This window comes from Ornithodoros turicata, chromosome 5 (assembly GCF_037126465.1).
Source record: "Ornithodoros turicata isolate Travis chromosome 5, ASM3712646v1, whole genome shotgun sequence".
NCBI classification, from domain to species: domain Eukaryota; kingdom Metazoa; phylum Arthropoda; class Arachnida; order Ixodida; family Argasidae; genus Ornithodoros; species Ornithodoros turicata.
In genome coordinates, this window is record NC_088205.1 from 59,640,717 (window position 1) to 59,657,593 (window position 16,877).

General features: G+C 44.3%; 1 protein-coding gene and 1 long non-coding RNA gene across 3 annotated transcripts in view; both read right to left on the reverse strand.

Annotated features, from left to right (window-relative positions):
* Window positions 1-2,685: 2,685 nt before the first annotated feature.
* Window positions 2,686-16,877, reverse strand: part of LOC135396096 (putative ferric-chelate reductase 1 homolog) — a 60,791-nt gene continuing 46,599 nt past the window's right edge. Inside the window, exons 9-17 of one of the 2 annotated variants that reach the window (XM_064627137.1) lie at window positions 15,322-15,429; window positions 15,145-15,260; window positions 14,357-14,443; window positions 14,225-14,281; window positions 12,429-12,528; window positions 12,235-12,369; window positions 11,337-11,428; window positions 3,271-3,408; window positions 2,686-2,854 (exon numbers count right to left, since the gene is read on the reverse strand). In XM_064627137.1, coding sequence (XP_064483207.1) covers window positions 2,756-2,854; window positions 3,271-3,408; window positions 11,337-11,428; window positions 12,235-12,369; window positions 12,429-12,528; window positions 14,225-14,281; window positions 14,357-14,443; window positions 15,145-15,260; window positions 15,322-15,429 — 932 coding nt within the window. In that variant the 3' untranslated portion in view covers window positions 2,686-2,755. The remainder of the gene's footprint in view (window positions 2,855-3,270; window positions 3,409-11,336; window positions 11,429-12,234; window positions 12,370-12,428; window positions 12,529-14,224; window positions 14,282-14,356; window positions 14,444-15,144; window positions 15,261-15,321; window positions 15,430-16,877) is intronic. The other variant, XM_064627138.1, reaches the window with a different exon arrangement.
* Window positions 6,215-9,370, reverse strand: LOC135396095 (uncharacterized). The gene is made up of 4 exons (XR_010423302.1): window positions 8,506-9,370; window positions 8,295-8,424; window positions 7,954-8,038; window positions 6,215-6,313 (listed from the first exon to the last, which is right to left on the reverse strand). It is a non-coding gene; the product is annotated as an uncharacterized LOC135396095 (long non-coding RNA).

Here is a 16,877-nt window from a genome sequence, read left to right on the forward strand (position 1 = left end):
AACGTGCAAAAAAGTCATTTACATGTCAGTACTGGAAACGACGGAATCTCGTGGTGGTGGTTCATCGTCCATGGTGTCCTAGGTTCCAGTGAGACTCACAGCTATATAAAGCCTTGCACCAGTCGCGTATGGAAGCGTACACCCGCGGATATCCGCAAGAAACTTCTGGGTTCAAATGAAATATGGACGCTTGTTGTGATCTGGGGATCTGACGCGGATGGCGCCGGATCAGGAGCGGGTCAGACTCGGATAAACCGCGAGATTGCGCCATCAGGGATTGCCACCATAAACCATGATGATTGCGCATCATCATTGCTTCACACTAGGTACAGAACACAGAGTACAAGGTGTACGAAAGCCGCTCGCGCATCTGAGAGAGATCTCTGGCGTCTCGAGTCGAGGTGCGCGTTCGGCGCCGATCTTGCGTTTAACTTGCAATAAACTCTACTTATCCCGTTCAGTGCAAAATGTGTTGCTGTGCTTGGTGCCGTATAACCTTTCGTGGAAGCTAAATCTGTACTTGCTGTCGTGTATCCTTTGGTAGCATGATGGACGCTCAGGACCTGTCCTCGCTACAAAAGCTATGCCGCTCCGGGGCTTTCACTGTCAGAACGAAAGAGAGGAAGTCACCTGTGTGGATGAAGTTTGGTGACAGCTTGTTTTTTTTTGTTGGCATTTTCTTCTTTTTTTTTTTTTTTTGCTGTTTCGTGCTGACGGGAAATAACGTTTATTTCCTCGAAAATTGGCCTGATATATCGAGTGTAGAAACTGCACTATTGCTGCGTGCCGTGGGAGACGCGGATTTTTCGGATAGGATGCGGATGTCAAAAAGCTCATCCGCGCAGGGCTTTAGCTCGCACGACAAAAAGTATTACTTAGACCTGCCCATCACCGCTAATCCCCAACGTCCGGTGCCAGCACTGTGCACACCGGAAACAATGCCATAAACTTAACCACCCAGGATTGCAATACGCGTGTTATGACAGAAGCAAAGTCTATGGTAACCTTGCAGAAGTCTGTGCCACAGCATATTGCTTGCTCATTAAAACCCAACCAGACTAGAGAAAAATTGAAAATAACAAAAATTAAAACAGGAGCCCAAGGGGGGGGGGGGGCAAGAATGTGAGTGCACCCATCCTTTATCATATTCCAATCGAAGGAATCAGTAGCCCTGTCAATAATCCTGTTATCAATAAACTGGAGTGATGGGTTAACAAAACGAGTATAACAGAAAGGAGGAAGCGATTGAGAGGTACACAAAGTAATGGTCGGCTATTTTCTCGGAAACCGCAGCACCCCAAAAACACAAGGCTGTCCTGTGGATATGCGTTGCACGTCAGAAGTTGGATGTTTGGATATCCTGGGGATAACGAGTTTCATCCGATATATGTACGCTCGCAGGTCCAAGTGAGAGAAAGAAGGAGTGTTGTTTGACGTCCGACAGACATCAAGCCCAACACATGGCTCTCCTAGGGATATACGATGCACGTCTGAAGCTGGATGCTGGGATATCCTGGAAGTAACAAGTTTCGTTCAATATATGTACGCTCGCATGTCAAAATGAGAGAAAGGAGAGGAGTCCTCTGGGACGCCTGAAAGATATTCATAGGGACGTTAAGCGGACGAGGGAGGGACATTTTATGGACATTTCTTCCAACTAATGTTCCTAATACAGCAGGCATAATATATTCTTCATTTTAAAGTACACATGCAGTATTACTAATGTGAATAATTTAATTAATCAAACGAAATTGTTGGACTACATTAAATTAATATTTAACACAGTAAATGCTACGCCCAGAACCTCGCGAACTTCTCTAACGGGAGAGCTCCTCAATTTCTCGGCTCTCATCGATCGTTGCTCGCTTTGTGTCGGTTCGCTGACGAATTGTGCGCACTTGCCATGTTCAACTGTTCCAAGAAGCATCACTATATGCTTGTTCTTTGAAGTTTCTGGAAAAGGAAAGGCGCGTTTATAGGGTACAATAACCGTAGTGGAGGGGGATCGTACTGTCACAGCTACCGTCACTTTTTCTTGTCAGTTATGTTTCGAAAATGGTGACATTCCAGATTCCGGTTTCAGTCGCTGCATGTTGTCCCTTAATTTGGAACTGTCGATCAACACTAACGGTGCAAAATATGCCAGTTTCACTAAATATGTCACATCCACGGCTCGAATCTCAGAAAGAAAAAAAAATTCCAACATTCAGCTTCAGACGTACATCGGATATCCTCAGGACTGCATTGTGTTGTTGGCACATAGATCACCGCGTATGTCCGTTTCTCGATATCCTGAGGATATCATTTACGCGCTCTATTTTCTTCATGTGCGCTGGGTATCAGAGGGATATCCATCAGACAGACGAATCCGACCACAGACGTTAGGACATTAATCGTACATCCAATGGATATTCAGTGTTGTTGGGGCATTTATAGTATAGTTGGGGCATTTAAATTATAGTCCCAGCACCTCACATTAATGTGGTTAATACAAGACGTTTTCACCGGCGATAAATAAGTTTTGACTCTGGTGGGAGCTTATACGGTAGGGCCAGTTCCAAAGTCCGCAAGCAGATCGAGATAATAATAATAATAATAATAATAATAATAATAATAATAATAATAATAATAATAATAATAATAATAATAATAATAATAACAATAATAATAATAATACACGAAACATACCACGAAATGGTATAATTTTTATCCAGAACATTTGTTTGCATTTCGCACCGTGTACATCGTCATATGTTTATGCAGGTGCCGTCCAAATACAGATAATGACCAACACCGTTAGGACCCCAGAACCTATCAAGTACGCCACGAGGATGACCACTCGACGCTGCTTCTCCTGCACAAAGTGAACATCTCGTGTCAGTATTACATGCCCATGTAAGGTGACGTTAACTGATAGGCATTGCACGAGCGCTTGTTCTGTTATGAAGCCTTTCTCTATACCGGGTGTCCCAGCTGTCATGTATCTATATATATACAGTGAACCCTCGTTAATATGACCAAGGCCGTTCCCGCAGATTTTGGTCATAAAGCGAATTGTCTAACGAGCAACGTGGATGATGCTCCAGGTAAGACCTTCATAAAGGAAGTCTGTTCCGCTCTGTCTCATGCGATCCGGAAAAATCGCCCCCGGTGAGAATTTATTTACAATTTATGGACGAAAGAAATCCGTTAAAAGAGTCTGCTCAGATAAAACTGTCAATATGTAGCTTTTGTGTTGACTCAATTGCACGGGCGATGGCGAATACATACCGCGCGTATGTCATCCCTGGACCGCTGGACTTGTGGGTCAGGAGGGTGACTCGGTAGAAGCGGGGTCATGACTTCGGCATTCACCGCGCGTACGTTTTCCCCGGCCACTGGACTTTTGGGTTCGGATGATGACTCTGTCTGTGGTGGACGGTCACAATAACGGGCGAAGAATAAACGTCTTCTCCCCAGTTCGTCCCCCGAAATGTTGGTCATAGTCGGATTATCAAGTTGTCATAATAACGAGGGTCCTTTACACAGGACTTCCATTGGGAACAAACGGTGCTCAAGAAAAGTGGTAATAAAGTGAGGATGTCATACTAACGAGTGTCGTATTAACGCGTGTCGACTGTATATATATATATATATACAGGGTGTCCCCGCTAAGTGTGAACAGATTTTTTTAAAATATATAACACTTTTTCCAAGATGAAATCAATTGCAATATAGCATATGCTGAAGGGCACTCCCTAGCAGGGCATTAGCAAAGTCCAAAGGCAATGTCTTAATTAACTTTCATTAATTAACTTTTTAATTATGAAAGCTACAAAGTTGTCCCAATGAGAACATCTGTTCCTTTCGGTCACCTGGTATCGTAGCCGTTTTCAGAACAAAAATCCGTTCGATAGATCGCCCGCAAAAAATTCGTGAAGGAACGCCATTTTTTTCTTTATTTTGTTCTTTGTTTGTTTTGTTTGTTTGTTTTGTGTTGTGGACACCCTGCGTATATAAAGAAAACAGAACGCCGTACGACAATGAAACCAACGGACGATTATTAGCAGTCGTGTCTCCTGATCACCAGCACTTTTCATTGTGCATGATTAATTCGATAAGACTAATTAGCATTTTTTTGGAATACTGGTTCAAGAGCTGAGGTGTTGTAAAGCGGCATGTCATTGATCTCCTCAAGCAATCTTCGTTCGGCAAAGCGGTGGAGAATTGTCGCGGTTCATGGGAAGAGTGAAGAGTACCGTTGCGCGCACAAGTCAGGAACAACGCTAGGGATACAACCTTGTTCCTTTTGTATTGCTCTCAAGGCAACGACACTATTTGTTCCGCGGGGATGAATTTAAAGGGACGGTCGCATCCGTTCACTTCGTCGTCACCGTCGCATCACTTCACTCCCTACTAATGTGGGCACGACCTTGAGAAAAGGAATGCGGCCGTGCGGGCGTCCCATAGAGCTACGGGGCGTCTGGACGGCGCCTTTCCTCGGCTGAACGCCACCGTATCACTCCTCCGCTTAGGGAGTGACGTCACGCCGCCGGAGCTTGTGCAGCCGCGAAAGCATCTCTCATCTTTAAAATTCGTTTATTTACTTTCCGGCGGAAAAAAATGCCCAAGCAGCTTGTCGGCCGATGCCGAACATAGTGCTGTCGGTTTCATAGATGGGTTTCCGGATGTGACCGTTTCTAGACTAGCCAGATACACAGAAAGAAACCTCCACCGAAGTGAAGTCCCTAGACATTTCAGCGAAATCCTTCAAACTAGCCAGTCTCGTTTTAGTGAAACGCTTATGACTTTAATATAGGGTGGGCCATTTATATGGATACACCTTAATAACAAGGGAATGCTTGGTGATATTAACTTCCTGTTTGTGGCACATTAGTATATGTGAGGGGAAAAACTTTTCAAGATGGGTGGTGACCATAGCGGCCATTTTGAAGTCGGCCATTTTGAATCCAACTTTTGTTTTTTCAATAGGAAGAGGGTCATGTGACACATCAAACTTATTCGGAATTTCACAAGAAAAACAGTGGTGTGCTTGGTATTAACGTAACTTTATTCTTTCATGAGTTATTTACACGTTTCTCTTTGTTTACAGCCATAATTGACATGCCGCCGAGGTTAACACGTGCGAATCGGATAGAAATTGTGTTGATGTCTGGTGAACGCAGTAACAGAGTCATTGCAACAGATTTCAATGCAAGACAGCCTACGAGACCACCCATCTCCCATGCAACAGTTAGCAAACTGCTTGCTAAGTTTCGTGAAACTGGTTCAGTGTTGGATTTGACAAAATGTGGACGCATGAAATCTGTCACTAATGAAGAAACATCAGTGGCTGTCCTAGCTTCATTCAGCAAGAGCCCACAGCGTAGCACTCGCCGCATGTCACTGGAGAGTGGCATTTGTCAAACATCCCTTCGGCGGATATTAGCTACTCACAAGTGGCACCCTTACAAACTCCAGCTATTGCAGCATCTCAACGAGGATGACCCAGATCGGCACACTGATTAGCAGAATGGGCAAAACAAAAATTGGAACAGGACCCTCAGTTTACGCAGAAGATTTTGTTCAGTGATGAGGCAAAGTTTTATGTGGATGGTGAAGTTAACAAACCAACAAACAACAAACCAAATAACCAAATAACAAACCACCGTTATTGGTCTGACACTAACCCACTTATTGGGAATTGGTCATGTGATACATCAGTGTTTGAAGAGTGGGAGAAGAAGGTTGCATTGACAATCCAACAAAATGGGCAGCACATTGAACACATTTTATAAGTTGTCAGAAACTTGTAAATAACTCAATATAGGATAAAGTTACGTTAAAACCAAGCACACCATTGTTTTTCTTGTGAAATTCCCCTTACAAAAAATCTTAATGAGTTTCTAAAGAAAAGTCAATGACTTTTGACATCACACTCATCAGAATTTCTGATGACTTTTTTAATGAGTTTCTGATGTATTTCTGTTGAAAATTGGCCACCGCGTTTCTGATTAGTATCTGATGAGTACATTTCTGTTGAGTTTCTGGCGTGTTTCTTGACAGTTACTGTAGAGTTTATAATGTGTTTCTTGACAGTTTCTGTTGAATTTATGATGTGTTTCTGTTGAAAATTGGGCACTGAATTTCTGATAGGTACCTGATGTGCGTGTAGAGTTTTTGACGTGCTCCTGCAGTATTATACAAGAGTGTTTGCACTACGAAACCACAAAAATATACCACCACAGAACATTTATTTGAGCTCTCTTTACACCATCGAGGACAAACTGTTCTTCAGCTGAATAACGGTGTTGTCGAACTTGCTACACGCAGTCTGTAAAACGACAAAAAGTTGCAAATTGATAAGTACCGTAGTACACACACTTAATGCAACATATCACAAGCAAGAACTCCAATACAGTAGAACGAGGGTATCACAAACACATGGTGCGCATGTGGCCCACGGTGGCCTATTTTGGCCACCAAATATAAGGAAGCCACCTCAAAAGAAATTAAGCTCAGACTCAAAGAAACCGACAATTAATAATGTCAGCTAGCTGTTTCCCTGATATTCCTATCTCTATTTTTGAAGTTGAAACTGTGAGCAAAGGCAACAATACAGTGCGTAAATTGGTGAAAATATCGGTGCTCTTGAATAATGTCATAATTGCTTGTAAAGCACTACATATTCTTCTCAAATCATTTTTCATATTTTCATCACCTGATCTGAAAAGGTAGCATGCGGAACCATCAGTAAAATCACGATTTCAGCATACACAGCACGTGTGAACAACAATATTGGAAATGGCCAGCTGCCCTTGCAATCTTGCAGCAGATGGAAATTTTACACACTGTTGTTCACAACGAGTTATGATTTCAGACAAATGTGTTGTGTGCAATACCCCAATCCACCAAAGCACCTGCCGGTTAGTGCACTGACCCCTGTTGGATTCATAGCTTCTTTCACAACATTCATAACTTTCAGAGCAATTTATTCGCATTTGACCATTTACCTAGGTTCTTAAACGGAGAACAGGTTTTGTAACCTTTGCAGTACAATCTGCCTAAAATTGCTTTTTCGACAAGAGCACCTGCACTGATATTCACCACCACAGCGAATAAATAAGTTTTAAAAATTATTATACACATTTGCATTACTGCTTCAGGATATTCCCATTTAGTCGTGACACTAACTTTTGCCAGTAAAGATTGGAAATTCTCAACCATAAAACCGATCTATGTTACTGAAATAACTTAAGCACTTCAATATAAAATCTGTTCAAATACTCATTCCACACTGGCAAGGACGAGCAGACATCAAGTCGATGGCCGTTGAACATCATTGAACTAAGGGAGTTATGTGGTGCTGCACAAAGACTGCCTATGGTTGCTTCAACTTTAGTCAAACATGAAGTGAAAAATGGCTCCATATATTAGCTGCCCTATAGTCTGATTTACGTTAAAAAAAAAAAAACTACAGCAGTAAAATTGCAATATCTGTAAAGGGGTCAGACGTGTAGACACCAGTGGAGCTATATTTCGTGTGGAAACTGTTGACAACACATCTTGAAGTGTGTGCTTTATTGACGATAAGGCCATTACCCGAAAGTTCTCAACTGTCTCGCAGAGTCGAAACATGGAAATGCTCCTTAGCACAAAATAAAAGCTCAAGCAACATTACGTTAGTGTATACCTAATAATTTCTACACTAATATGATCACAGTACCCACAGAGCTGCTGCAGCTTCTTCCAGCTGCTTCCTTGAACTGAAGCCATTTGTAAAGCACAGTATGGCAGCATGAAATTGGCCAGCGATAAAGACAATGTGTTTGATGGCGTTGAGATCCCCATGTGATGGTGGTACAGCCTCATTTTCTCAAAGCATGCCATGTTGATGAACAGCGTCAGTAAAGCAGAGTCTAACCAAACCCAATTATATATAATTACTGCTATTTCCAAGATGAGACACATTACCTTTTAATCCTCGGCTGTTGCCACCCCCTTGGACGACTCGAGGCTCTTCGTAATTTTCGTGGCTTCCACAACATACCAATGCAGTCTGAAAAATCAGGAGATAAATATCTGGTAGACATCGAACGTGAAGCATAAGAATGTAGTCATGTCTCGCTTATCCGGAGGCCTGGGGCATTAAACAACATTCCATGTCAAATTATCTCTAGCGCAGAAATTATGCTACAACAGGAATTATGCGAGCATGCTATAAAAACAAAACAGGAACACACCGTAGCGTCACACAGAGTAAGCTCAACAATGCATGTTTTCGTGCAATTACGACACAGTGGTGCAAAACGTACCTTTCGTCTTTTCCAAAGCTGCTCAGCGGGCTTTTTGTGGCTTTCGTTACTTTTAACGCTTCCTCCGTGTCGCCTCGTGCACCCTGTTTAGCGTATCTCGCATGACTTCGTTCCGTAACTTTTTCCTCACCTGTGATACGTTACACACAAAACGGGAAGTTATGGCTCAATTCAGGTACACAAACTTGCTTCCAGCAGTATGAACACTTACCATAGCAGTTCCATTATAGCCAGCGGTTCCTTCCTTCCAAATGACACAAGTAACACGCGCAGGACGTGTAAAATCATTAAATTATAGCAAAAAAACGAAGCGTAAAAACACACGTGCAACGGCGGTAGACATACCAAACGGGAACACAGGCCGAGGATACAGTGACATTTTCCGACATAGCGAGGGGGCGCTACAAGACAACACCTTTTATAATCCATATAATATCAGCATCTTACTGTTGCCATTAATGTAATAATAATAATTATTATTATAATTAAACATGGCGTAGCCTAAAAAATTAATTTATAAATGATTATGCACTTTAATTATCAGTAAATACGTTGGATGTCGAAATGTGCGTAAGACGAAGAGAACGAACTATCCGGTGCTGTGCGAATTTCGTGATCTTTTACCCGACTACTTTCCCTCTCAGCATTTTTGCCTATTTTTCATACGCCGAAATATCCTTCAAAGCTTTCAAATAAAAACTGTATGCTTGGACAACTGAAGCCCGCTAATTAATAGCAAAGTCGCTATTGTGTGTTGTTTCTTCTAATGTGTTCTGCATGTTGCTGGTAAAATGCCAAAAATGAGAAGATACAAGCAGTGTCATTATAATGGTGTTTGTGCTGTACCGATTCGAACTAAACACAGACTACAAGCTCGAGGTCAAGCTACAGGCCGTGCGAGTGACAGAAGTGTTGCGAGTCCGACAAAGATAAGGATATTTTGGAACTTCCATGTTCGACGGAGGAGCGAAGACCCACTTTCCCGCGATTTTTCTACTCCTCACGAGACTTGTGACTTAGTCGGCTGTAGTATATTGTCTGATTACCCGAGGGGTCAGGGCCAGCCGGAGCACTGTGGAGACCTTTTTTTCTTATTTCTCTCTTTTTTTTTTTTTGGCAGCAGGCAGTGAATTCTGCATCAAACAAGGGTTGCTATCTGCTAGATCCAAATGCGTATGGCGCGCGCAGCTCGTGTACTCAGTTAAGGACAGAAGAGAAAGACGTCTTGCAGCTATATCCCGTACGTGAGCGCAGCTTCTTTCTTATAGACTGTTCTTGTAAGTTTTAGTAGCACAGTAGCACTAGCCAAGGTCGGACCCATCTCCCTCTCTTTTATTTATTTATTACTATTATTATTTATTTTATTTTATTTATTTATTTATTATTTTTTTAGTTTATTTTTTATTTTATCTCTTTATTTTTTATTTTATTTTTTATTTTTTTGAAGGGGGATGTGGGGCGGTTTCTTTGTCGGAGCGCGTAGTGGGAGAGGGGACAGAGGAAAATCCCATGTATAAAACTACGTTATCGCCCGTCCCCCTCCTGGTATCTGCGGCTGGTTTGAGACATGGTAAATGTCACCGCGCGCGCACTGCACCGTTATTAGTATAAAAACATATCAACGGTCAGTTCAAGCATATTTGTCTTGAACAGCACGAGTGGTATGTCCTGATGATTTCATACATTAAAAACTCTGCAGAAAAAATATGGAAATTTTTCATGAGAAAAATTAATGTCAAAACTCAATGGAGTTCCTGATAGGGACGTAATGTGGAATCACATTAAACGTTGAGTGTCTGATGAGTTTCTGTTGACTCATTACAAACTCATCAAGATCATACAAGAAACTCAATATCGATTTTTGTAAGGGTCCGAATAAGTCTGATGTGTCATATGACCCTCTTCCTATTGAAAAAACAAAAGTTGGATTCAAAATGGCCGCCGTGGTCACCACCCATCTTGAAAAGTTCCCCCCTCACATATACTAATGTGCCACAAACAGGAAGTTAATATCACCAACCATTCCCATTTTATTAAGGTGTATCCATATAAATGGCCCACTATGCAACTGCACTCGAAATGCTTAGGGGTAGGTAATACGCTTAGTGGATAACGCTACCCTTAGTAGATAATGCGCTTAGTGGCAACGCTACGCTTAGTATAGATCATACGCTTAGTGTCCATTATCAGCAGACGTGGCTATTGACTCAACATTAAATGTATAATATTGCTCTATTCCATATTCCCATTCCTATATTTCTCCATACAAAAGCCACCAACGTTACGGTTGACAGCGGGACACATATGTCCCTTTGTGGTCATTCGCTATCGCTTCCGCAGCGGGACGTTAGAGTATCGGCTTTTATATGATCTCACTAACCCGGTGACGCTGAGAGAGGCAATTAACTCGTTGGTTTACTAGTACTAGGATATGCAGGATGTTCAATAGTAGAGTTCCTGCCGAATAAGCGCTGTGTGGGGGCTAGCCCCCTTTCTAGACACCAAACAGTATTACTGATTCACATGGGCTGCTGAAAAAAAAACAACAAATCCATGATACGAAGATTGGAACGCTAGTTCGCTAGAACTGTGTTCTCTGAAACGTACCCCTCAATCTTTAAAACGTAACACACCCCAAAGTGCAACCTCTTCTCTAAAAGTAATCCCCTATAACGAGTACTGTGCCATCTGTACCAGCAGCTAGCGATTTACAGCAGGTGGCGTTGACCTGTGAGCGTCCAATTAATCTAGCAGGCGAAAATCTGCTCCGCTCTTCGCGTGGCTAACAGACAAGATTTGCGACGGATCTGCAAGCTGTCGACGGAATGTAGCCGCTTTTGTGTCCTATACGCCATGTGGGTTGCACACAGTATTCTGTCCTGCGGAGGACAGCGGAAACCGAGTTTCCTCATAATGAGTGGGGCAGTAAATAACCACCCAACTGACTCTAGACTGAGCTCAATTCTTTCGAGGGACGCAACATGGCGGAGCACGGGTGTATAGGAAGCAGTCTACACAAACTGAAAATATTCTGGTGCTCACTGGTGACGAGGACGAAGTGCTGACAACGACTCTCTGGTCGTCAGACACTACGTTGTCAGCCGCACCCACAGAACCTCTATGTTCGGGTGGCTCTGCAAGAAACGTACAATACAAATAAGAATCAGTTCAATCTTTCCTCGCTTCAATTACTTTTGATGACTACAGCTATAACTTAATTAACTATGTACGTGATGTAATACAACGTGAATACAACGAAGAGCCATAATAGTTCTGAAAAGGAATTTCAGGGACCTAAACAATCCAGGCTTTCAGTTATTAAAAAGAACATGGTATACTCTACGTGCTCAGTGGTTTTAAGTAACACAACACGAGTAACACAATATCAAAACAAGAAGATTAACACGTTGTACAAATCCAAATAACGGCAGAACTCGCCGTGCAGCCAGCAGATTGTCATTGAAATGCGATGGCATTGATAGCCTCATCGCGGGCATTCTCCGACGATGGGCAGCGTAGAGGCCTGTGCTGACTCACTTGGCAACCACTAGCTTGTCTATGCCTTTGACGTGGCAAACATGGGGGCATCCTTGTAGTACACTTCTACGACGCATACGTCGCGAACTTCGTCTACAGCGTCTAGGGCACGTTCTACCCTGTCGTCTCTGAGAGTGATATGATATTTATAACACATATGTATACATGTGTCTTGATGTACGCGGTATGGAAAAGAATCCAACCCATCGCGACTCAAGCGACCGTACAGTTCTCGAAGCAACACTATAATAAAGCAACCTCATAAATTGGGCTGGTTGGTGCATAACGTAAAAGCGTTGAAAACTCTCAGTGATGGGTAAAAGCACATGACTAAAAAAGGACAAACATCTTTTACCGAGCACAGTTTTTAACGCCTTTTAAGACCGTAATAAAAGTGGCTTACCCTTTATCGTGTGTGTGCTGAGGAAGTTGTTGACGGCGTAGTAGAGCATCACCAACGCAAATAGGAGAATTAAATATGATACATTTCTTCCTAGATTGGCACCCTGAGCAGCGGTAGCCAGTGCAGCAGTCGCAACTGAAATCGTCATATTTTTGTTAAACTGGGCTAGCACTGTGTTTTGGAGCTTGATTTACTTGAAAATGTGAAGAGAGAAGTAGCGAATGTGTGATGCAGCCAGTTAAACAGAGGCCGCCAGGGAGAATCGTGCCCTGGCCTCAAAAGTGTGCCCAATATCTGGTCAGGGAGAGGACAACATCTCAAAGAAGAAGAAATTGTGCTCAGCTTCTCACATTTAATACTCAGTTATTTAGAGAATACACTTGCAAAGCAAATTCGTCGCTGCACTCGCACCGCACCCACAGATGTACCAGCCGCACTCTCCACCCTTGGCGTCTGGTGTGGGTTTATAATGCGGCAATGCGGGTTTGTCCACGGATGCGTTCCTAGTAGACCCGCATTTTACGTGGCGTTCACACGGAGCAACTTTTTCCCGCAACAGTGATCAATTTTGGAGTCGCTGGTAGTCGCCAGACACTAGCAACCTCCACCAACTCGAGTTGCTCGGAATCTCTCCCCGAGCAACCTTGGGTACCTGAAGCTAAGGGAAAGCGACGGATTTTTGCCCCGTAGGACGCTGTTGACCCGAAGGTGAAACATATTGGTGCTGGCAAAGCCTACGACGTACCCGTGTATAATAATCCCCTCGAGACCTTCCTCGTACTGCAGATTACGGTCAAGTTCAGCTCCCAGCTAATCTTCGGGAGTTTCCTGGGCGATGCTACTATCGAGGTCGTAGAGCGACTGCCGTTTTGTCGCCAAATGCTCCAAGGCAGCTTCAATCTCTTCGAAGGAAGAGTCCTCCTGCCCCAGTAGGTCGGAGAGCCGTGTGATGGTGCGCGTTAAGTGTGCACATAGTCCCCCTCTTGTACGCTTCAAGCGTTCCACTGCAAGTCACGACGAGATGGCCTTCGAAAGGAACGCGGAGGAACAGGCGGCCTGGGTTCCCGGGTTTCGGCACCAGAATTTTGTAAAGGAAGAACGAGGCGCCCGCTCCGCTTCCAAGAGGAAAAACGTTTAATAACCTAAAATCGAAAAGCAAAAGATGACGAATATGGGCCCGTGACCGCAAGACCCACGTCGACTTCCTTTAATCCACAACACCGAGTTCCTCGGCTGAGAGAAGTGAAGCCGAGAGCGGTTGGAACGCGACGTGCGTTTGAGTAGAGCGGACTTCAGCTTGTCATAAGGTAGATCGGAGGGAGGGTTAGCGATAACGTCATAGACTTCTTCAGCAGCAGAAGGAGATAGTGCAAATATGATGTGGTAAAATTTGGTGTGCTAGGAGACAATGCTGGAGATATAGAATTGAGCCTCTGCTTGGATGAACCAGGCGGAAGGGTTCCGGTCTCAGAACTTGACCGCAGTGGCCGAGATGGCTGCAGCAGAAGGTCCGAGGGAGTAGGATTATCACCCATAGACATGGCGTAAATGGAACGCCTAGTCACTAACGGGTGAATGTGACTCACGGGTAAGTAAGAGACAACAGACAACAGTTCACCGTAGCAGCCAGAGCCGACTGAAGTGGCTCGCGCAACAAACGTTTATTCTGCGCGAGCCGGGCGCTGTTGGCGTTGACGATGGCGCCGCCACAAGACGTTGATACGAGTTGGTCAGAGATGAACGCAGGCGCAACACGCAGCGACATACCCGCATATCGCCAAACTGTGCGGGTATCTGTGGGCAGCCAGGGGTATACCCGCACCCCTGCACGCGGATGGTCTCATTCTTTCAGTCCAACATAAGAGTTGCGTGACTGCCGTTGTAGAGAGCGTCTGAGCAGAGACGGTCTGAACTGTCAAGTTTACCAGTACTTTACGTTATGTCTCAGGTTGTACTTTGATACGTTAGTTGACAACTGAAATGCACATACCTGGGCAACTGAAGTCACTATTGTCACCAGTCCAAAGAAAGCATGCGGTACCGTCCACTGGAAAGAGCACAACAGACGAAGAACATTAAGCTCCTACGCGATAGTGGCGGAAAATGCAAATGTATGCTTTACCTTGATCTTGAATTCGAGATAATCAAAAATTAAGATGAAGGCTATGATCTCTGTGAGCACAGTTACAACCATGATGGGCCTGTGGATCTGTGCGGAAAGCCAGAGTAAGAGGAATTTCCAAGTACTGGCTAAAACTACCCAGCTGCAAATATTTGCGAATTGGTGGTGGAAGTAACGCGCTGGTATTGGTGTGGTTAAAGGAGTTGATGCTACCAGACTCCATTTCGAATGCAATCTGTATAAGCGATCTGTGGTGGTCAGTAGCATGGCTGATCTGAGTGATCTGTTATCACTTTTCCTATAAGTATCATTTTACGAAGCCTGTGACCTTTCCCTGGCTGCTTGTAGGTTAAGCAGACTGAGGTGTAAGTTTTTCTTTTTTTGTAACGCGTACTCAACACTGGCGGTGGTTTGCGGAAGCTGCAGGCGAAGTCGCCTGACCCTGTCCAAACAATGGAGTCCAGTAAACAGCTGTCGTCTGATTGTAAATGTCTGCTTATTTTTGTTGTGCTGGCTTACATGCAACAGGGGCGGATCTAGAGGAGGGGGAGGGGTCCGGCTGTCCTGACCCCCTCCTCACTTTGTCTTCTCATAGTGTTTAACTGACCCTAGATCACGTGTCTAGTATACTGTCCATGGCTGGACCCCCCTCCCTAGAAAGATCCTGGATCTACACCTGTATGCGCATTAGAGACAGATTGTCACTGCGCGTCACGAGAACAGTTCGCTGTATACCATCCAGGATTTGGGCCGCTACGGAAAGGAACGTGCTACGCATTAACGCTCACCACAAACCAGATGTCCAATCCCCATATTTGTTTCGGTTTCCAGGCAGTCTTGTAATGCCGTGCCACGGTCATGCCGAAGGTCGCCAAAAAGAACCAAGCCGCCACCATGAATGTGCCTGAAATAATGGTACCAACTTGTCACTTCGTGTTCCGTATCTCGTTCTGTTTTTCGCATACCATGCAATTTGAGCAAGACGGTGCTTGGATGTGTATCTTTGAACGCTTCAGGTCGAGTTAGGTCGACAGGTTGACTCGTCAATGTTCGTTGTGTATGCTGTACTTTTTCTGCGAAAACCGGATGAGATGGAATGCTATACTGCGTTCGGACAACTACATATATATTTTGTTCCCGTTTGCCAACGAAAGACACCGGCACTTTAGAAAAGGTTTCACTAACGGTAGCGGAAGTAGTGAAACATACAGGGGTGGTTCTATAAGTATCTAAATAATTTATTGACGAACAATGAAAATAAATATTCCCCCTAGTTCCCCACCTTTTCAATGCAGGTGTGGCATCCAAGTGTTTTTGCAGGTGCGCAGCCACCCGTGCACCGGTTCTTTCACGTCATCATCGGATGCAAATTTACGGCCGTCGACATCCTCCTTGAGGCGGCCAAAGATGTGATATACCAATTCCGTAAGGTCAGGCGAATATGGGGGATGTGGAAGACCATAAAATCGAAGGTGACATATTTTTAAAGCGGCCTACGAGACTTATACGGGTGTGCATTGTCATATTAGGGAACAGCCCCCTTGCTGAGCGGTCCATGGCGTTTTGGTGCTGGAGCGGTGACCCGCGTGCAATACAAAATGAAAAATAAATAAATAAACTCCCCCGAGCTCGATGAAGAGTCGTGGCATTATGATTGGGTTCTGTACCGGGCAGTTTATCTAGCGTTGGTTAGTGACCATTTACCTGTCTGTCTGTTGCCATTGACCTGTAACAGCCAAGAGATTAACCGGGCCGGTTGGTACAGGACAACAGCACACAGCACACCGAGACAGGGAACGTCGAACTTTCAACCTTTCATCATATATTCAACCTTTAATCTTGTGATTAAGAGGACTTTCCTTGTCTATCACGGGTACTGTCGTCGACTTCGCCGATGACTCTCTAAACCTGCCCCTGTTCCGATTTTTACTTGATTGATATTACAAGTACAATCCTACAAAAACTTCTGAGCAAACCCTACTGGCCGATATGTAATATACTGGTGTGGTGCCTTCAGTGTCAGTGTTAGCGTGCTGGCCATGTCACGTCGAGACTGGGAGGTACCCGGGTTCGAATCCCGGTGCCGGCTGTGCTGTCTGGGGTTTTTCCTGGGTTTTCCTCGGTCGCTTTCAGACATATGTCGGCACAGTTCCCCTAGAAGTCGGCCCAGGACGCACATTTCCCCAGGGCGTCAGTCGTGACGTTGCCCACATATGTGAGGCCGACAACGGCAAGCCCTTTCACCATCACCACCACCTGGAGCGAACCGGTTCAGTCGCAGGCTTGGTGAATTCGAGCAAAGATTTTTCGAGCTCAGGAGACCTGAAACTGAGCTTCTTTGCTCGCAGTTTTCCGCAGACCACGTTCCTGGTGATTTAAAAATGGAACTGATTGAAATTCAAAGTTAAAAATGCAATAGAATGAACTGAAATAATCAATGAACTGCATGAACCGCATTAAAAATTAACTGTAATGCGACGCACCGATAAGAACAATTTCGCTGAAGTTGGTTCGGCACAAC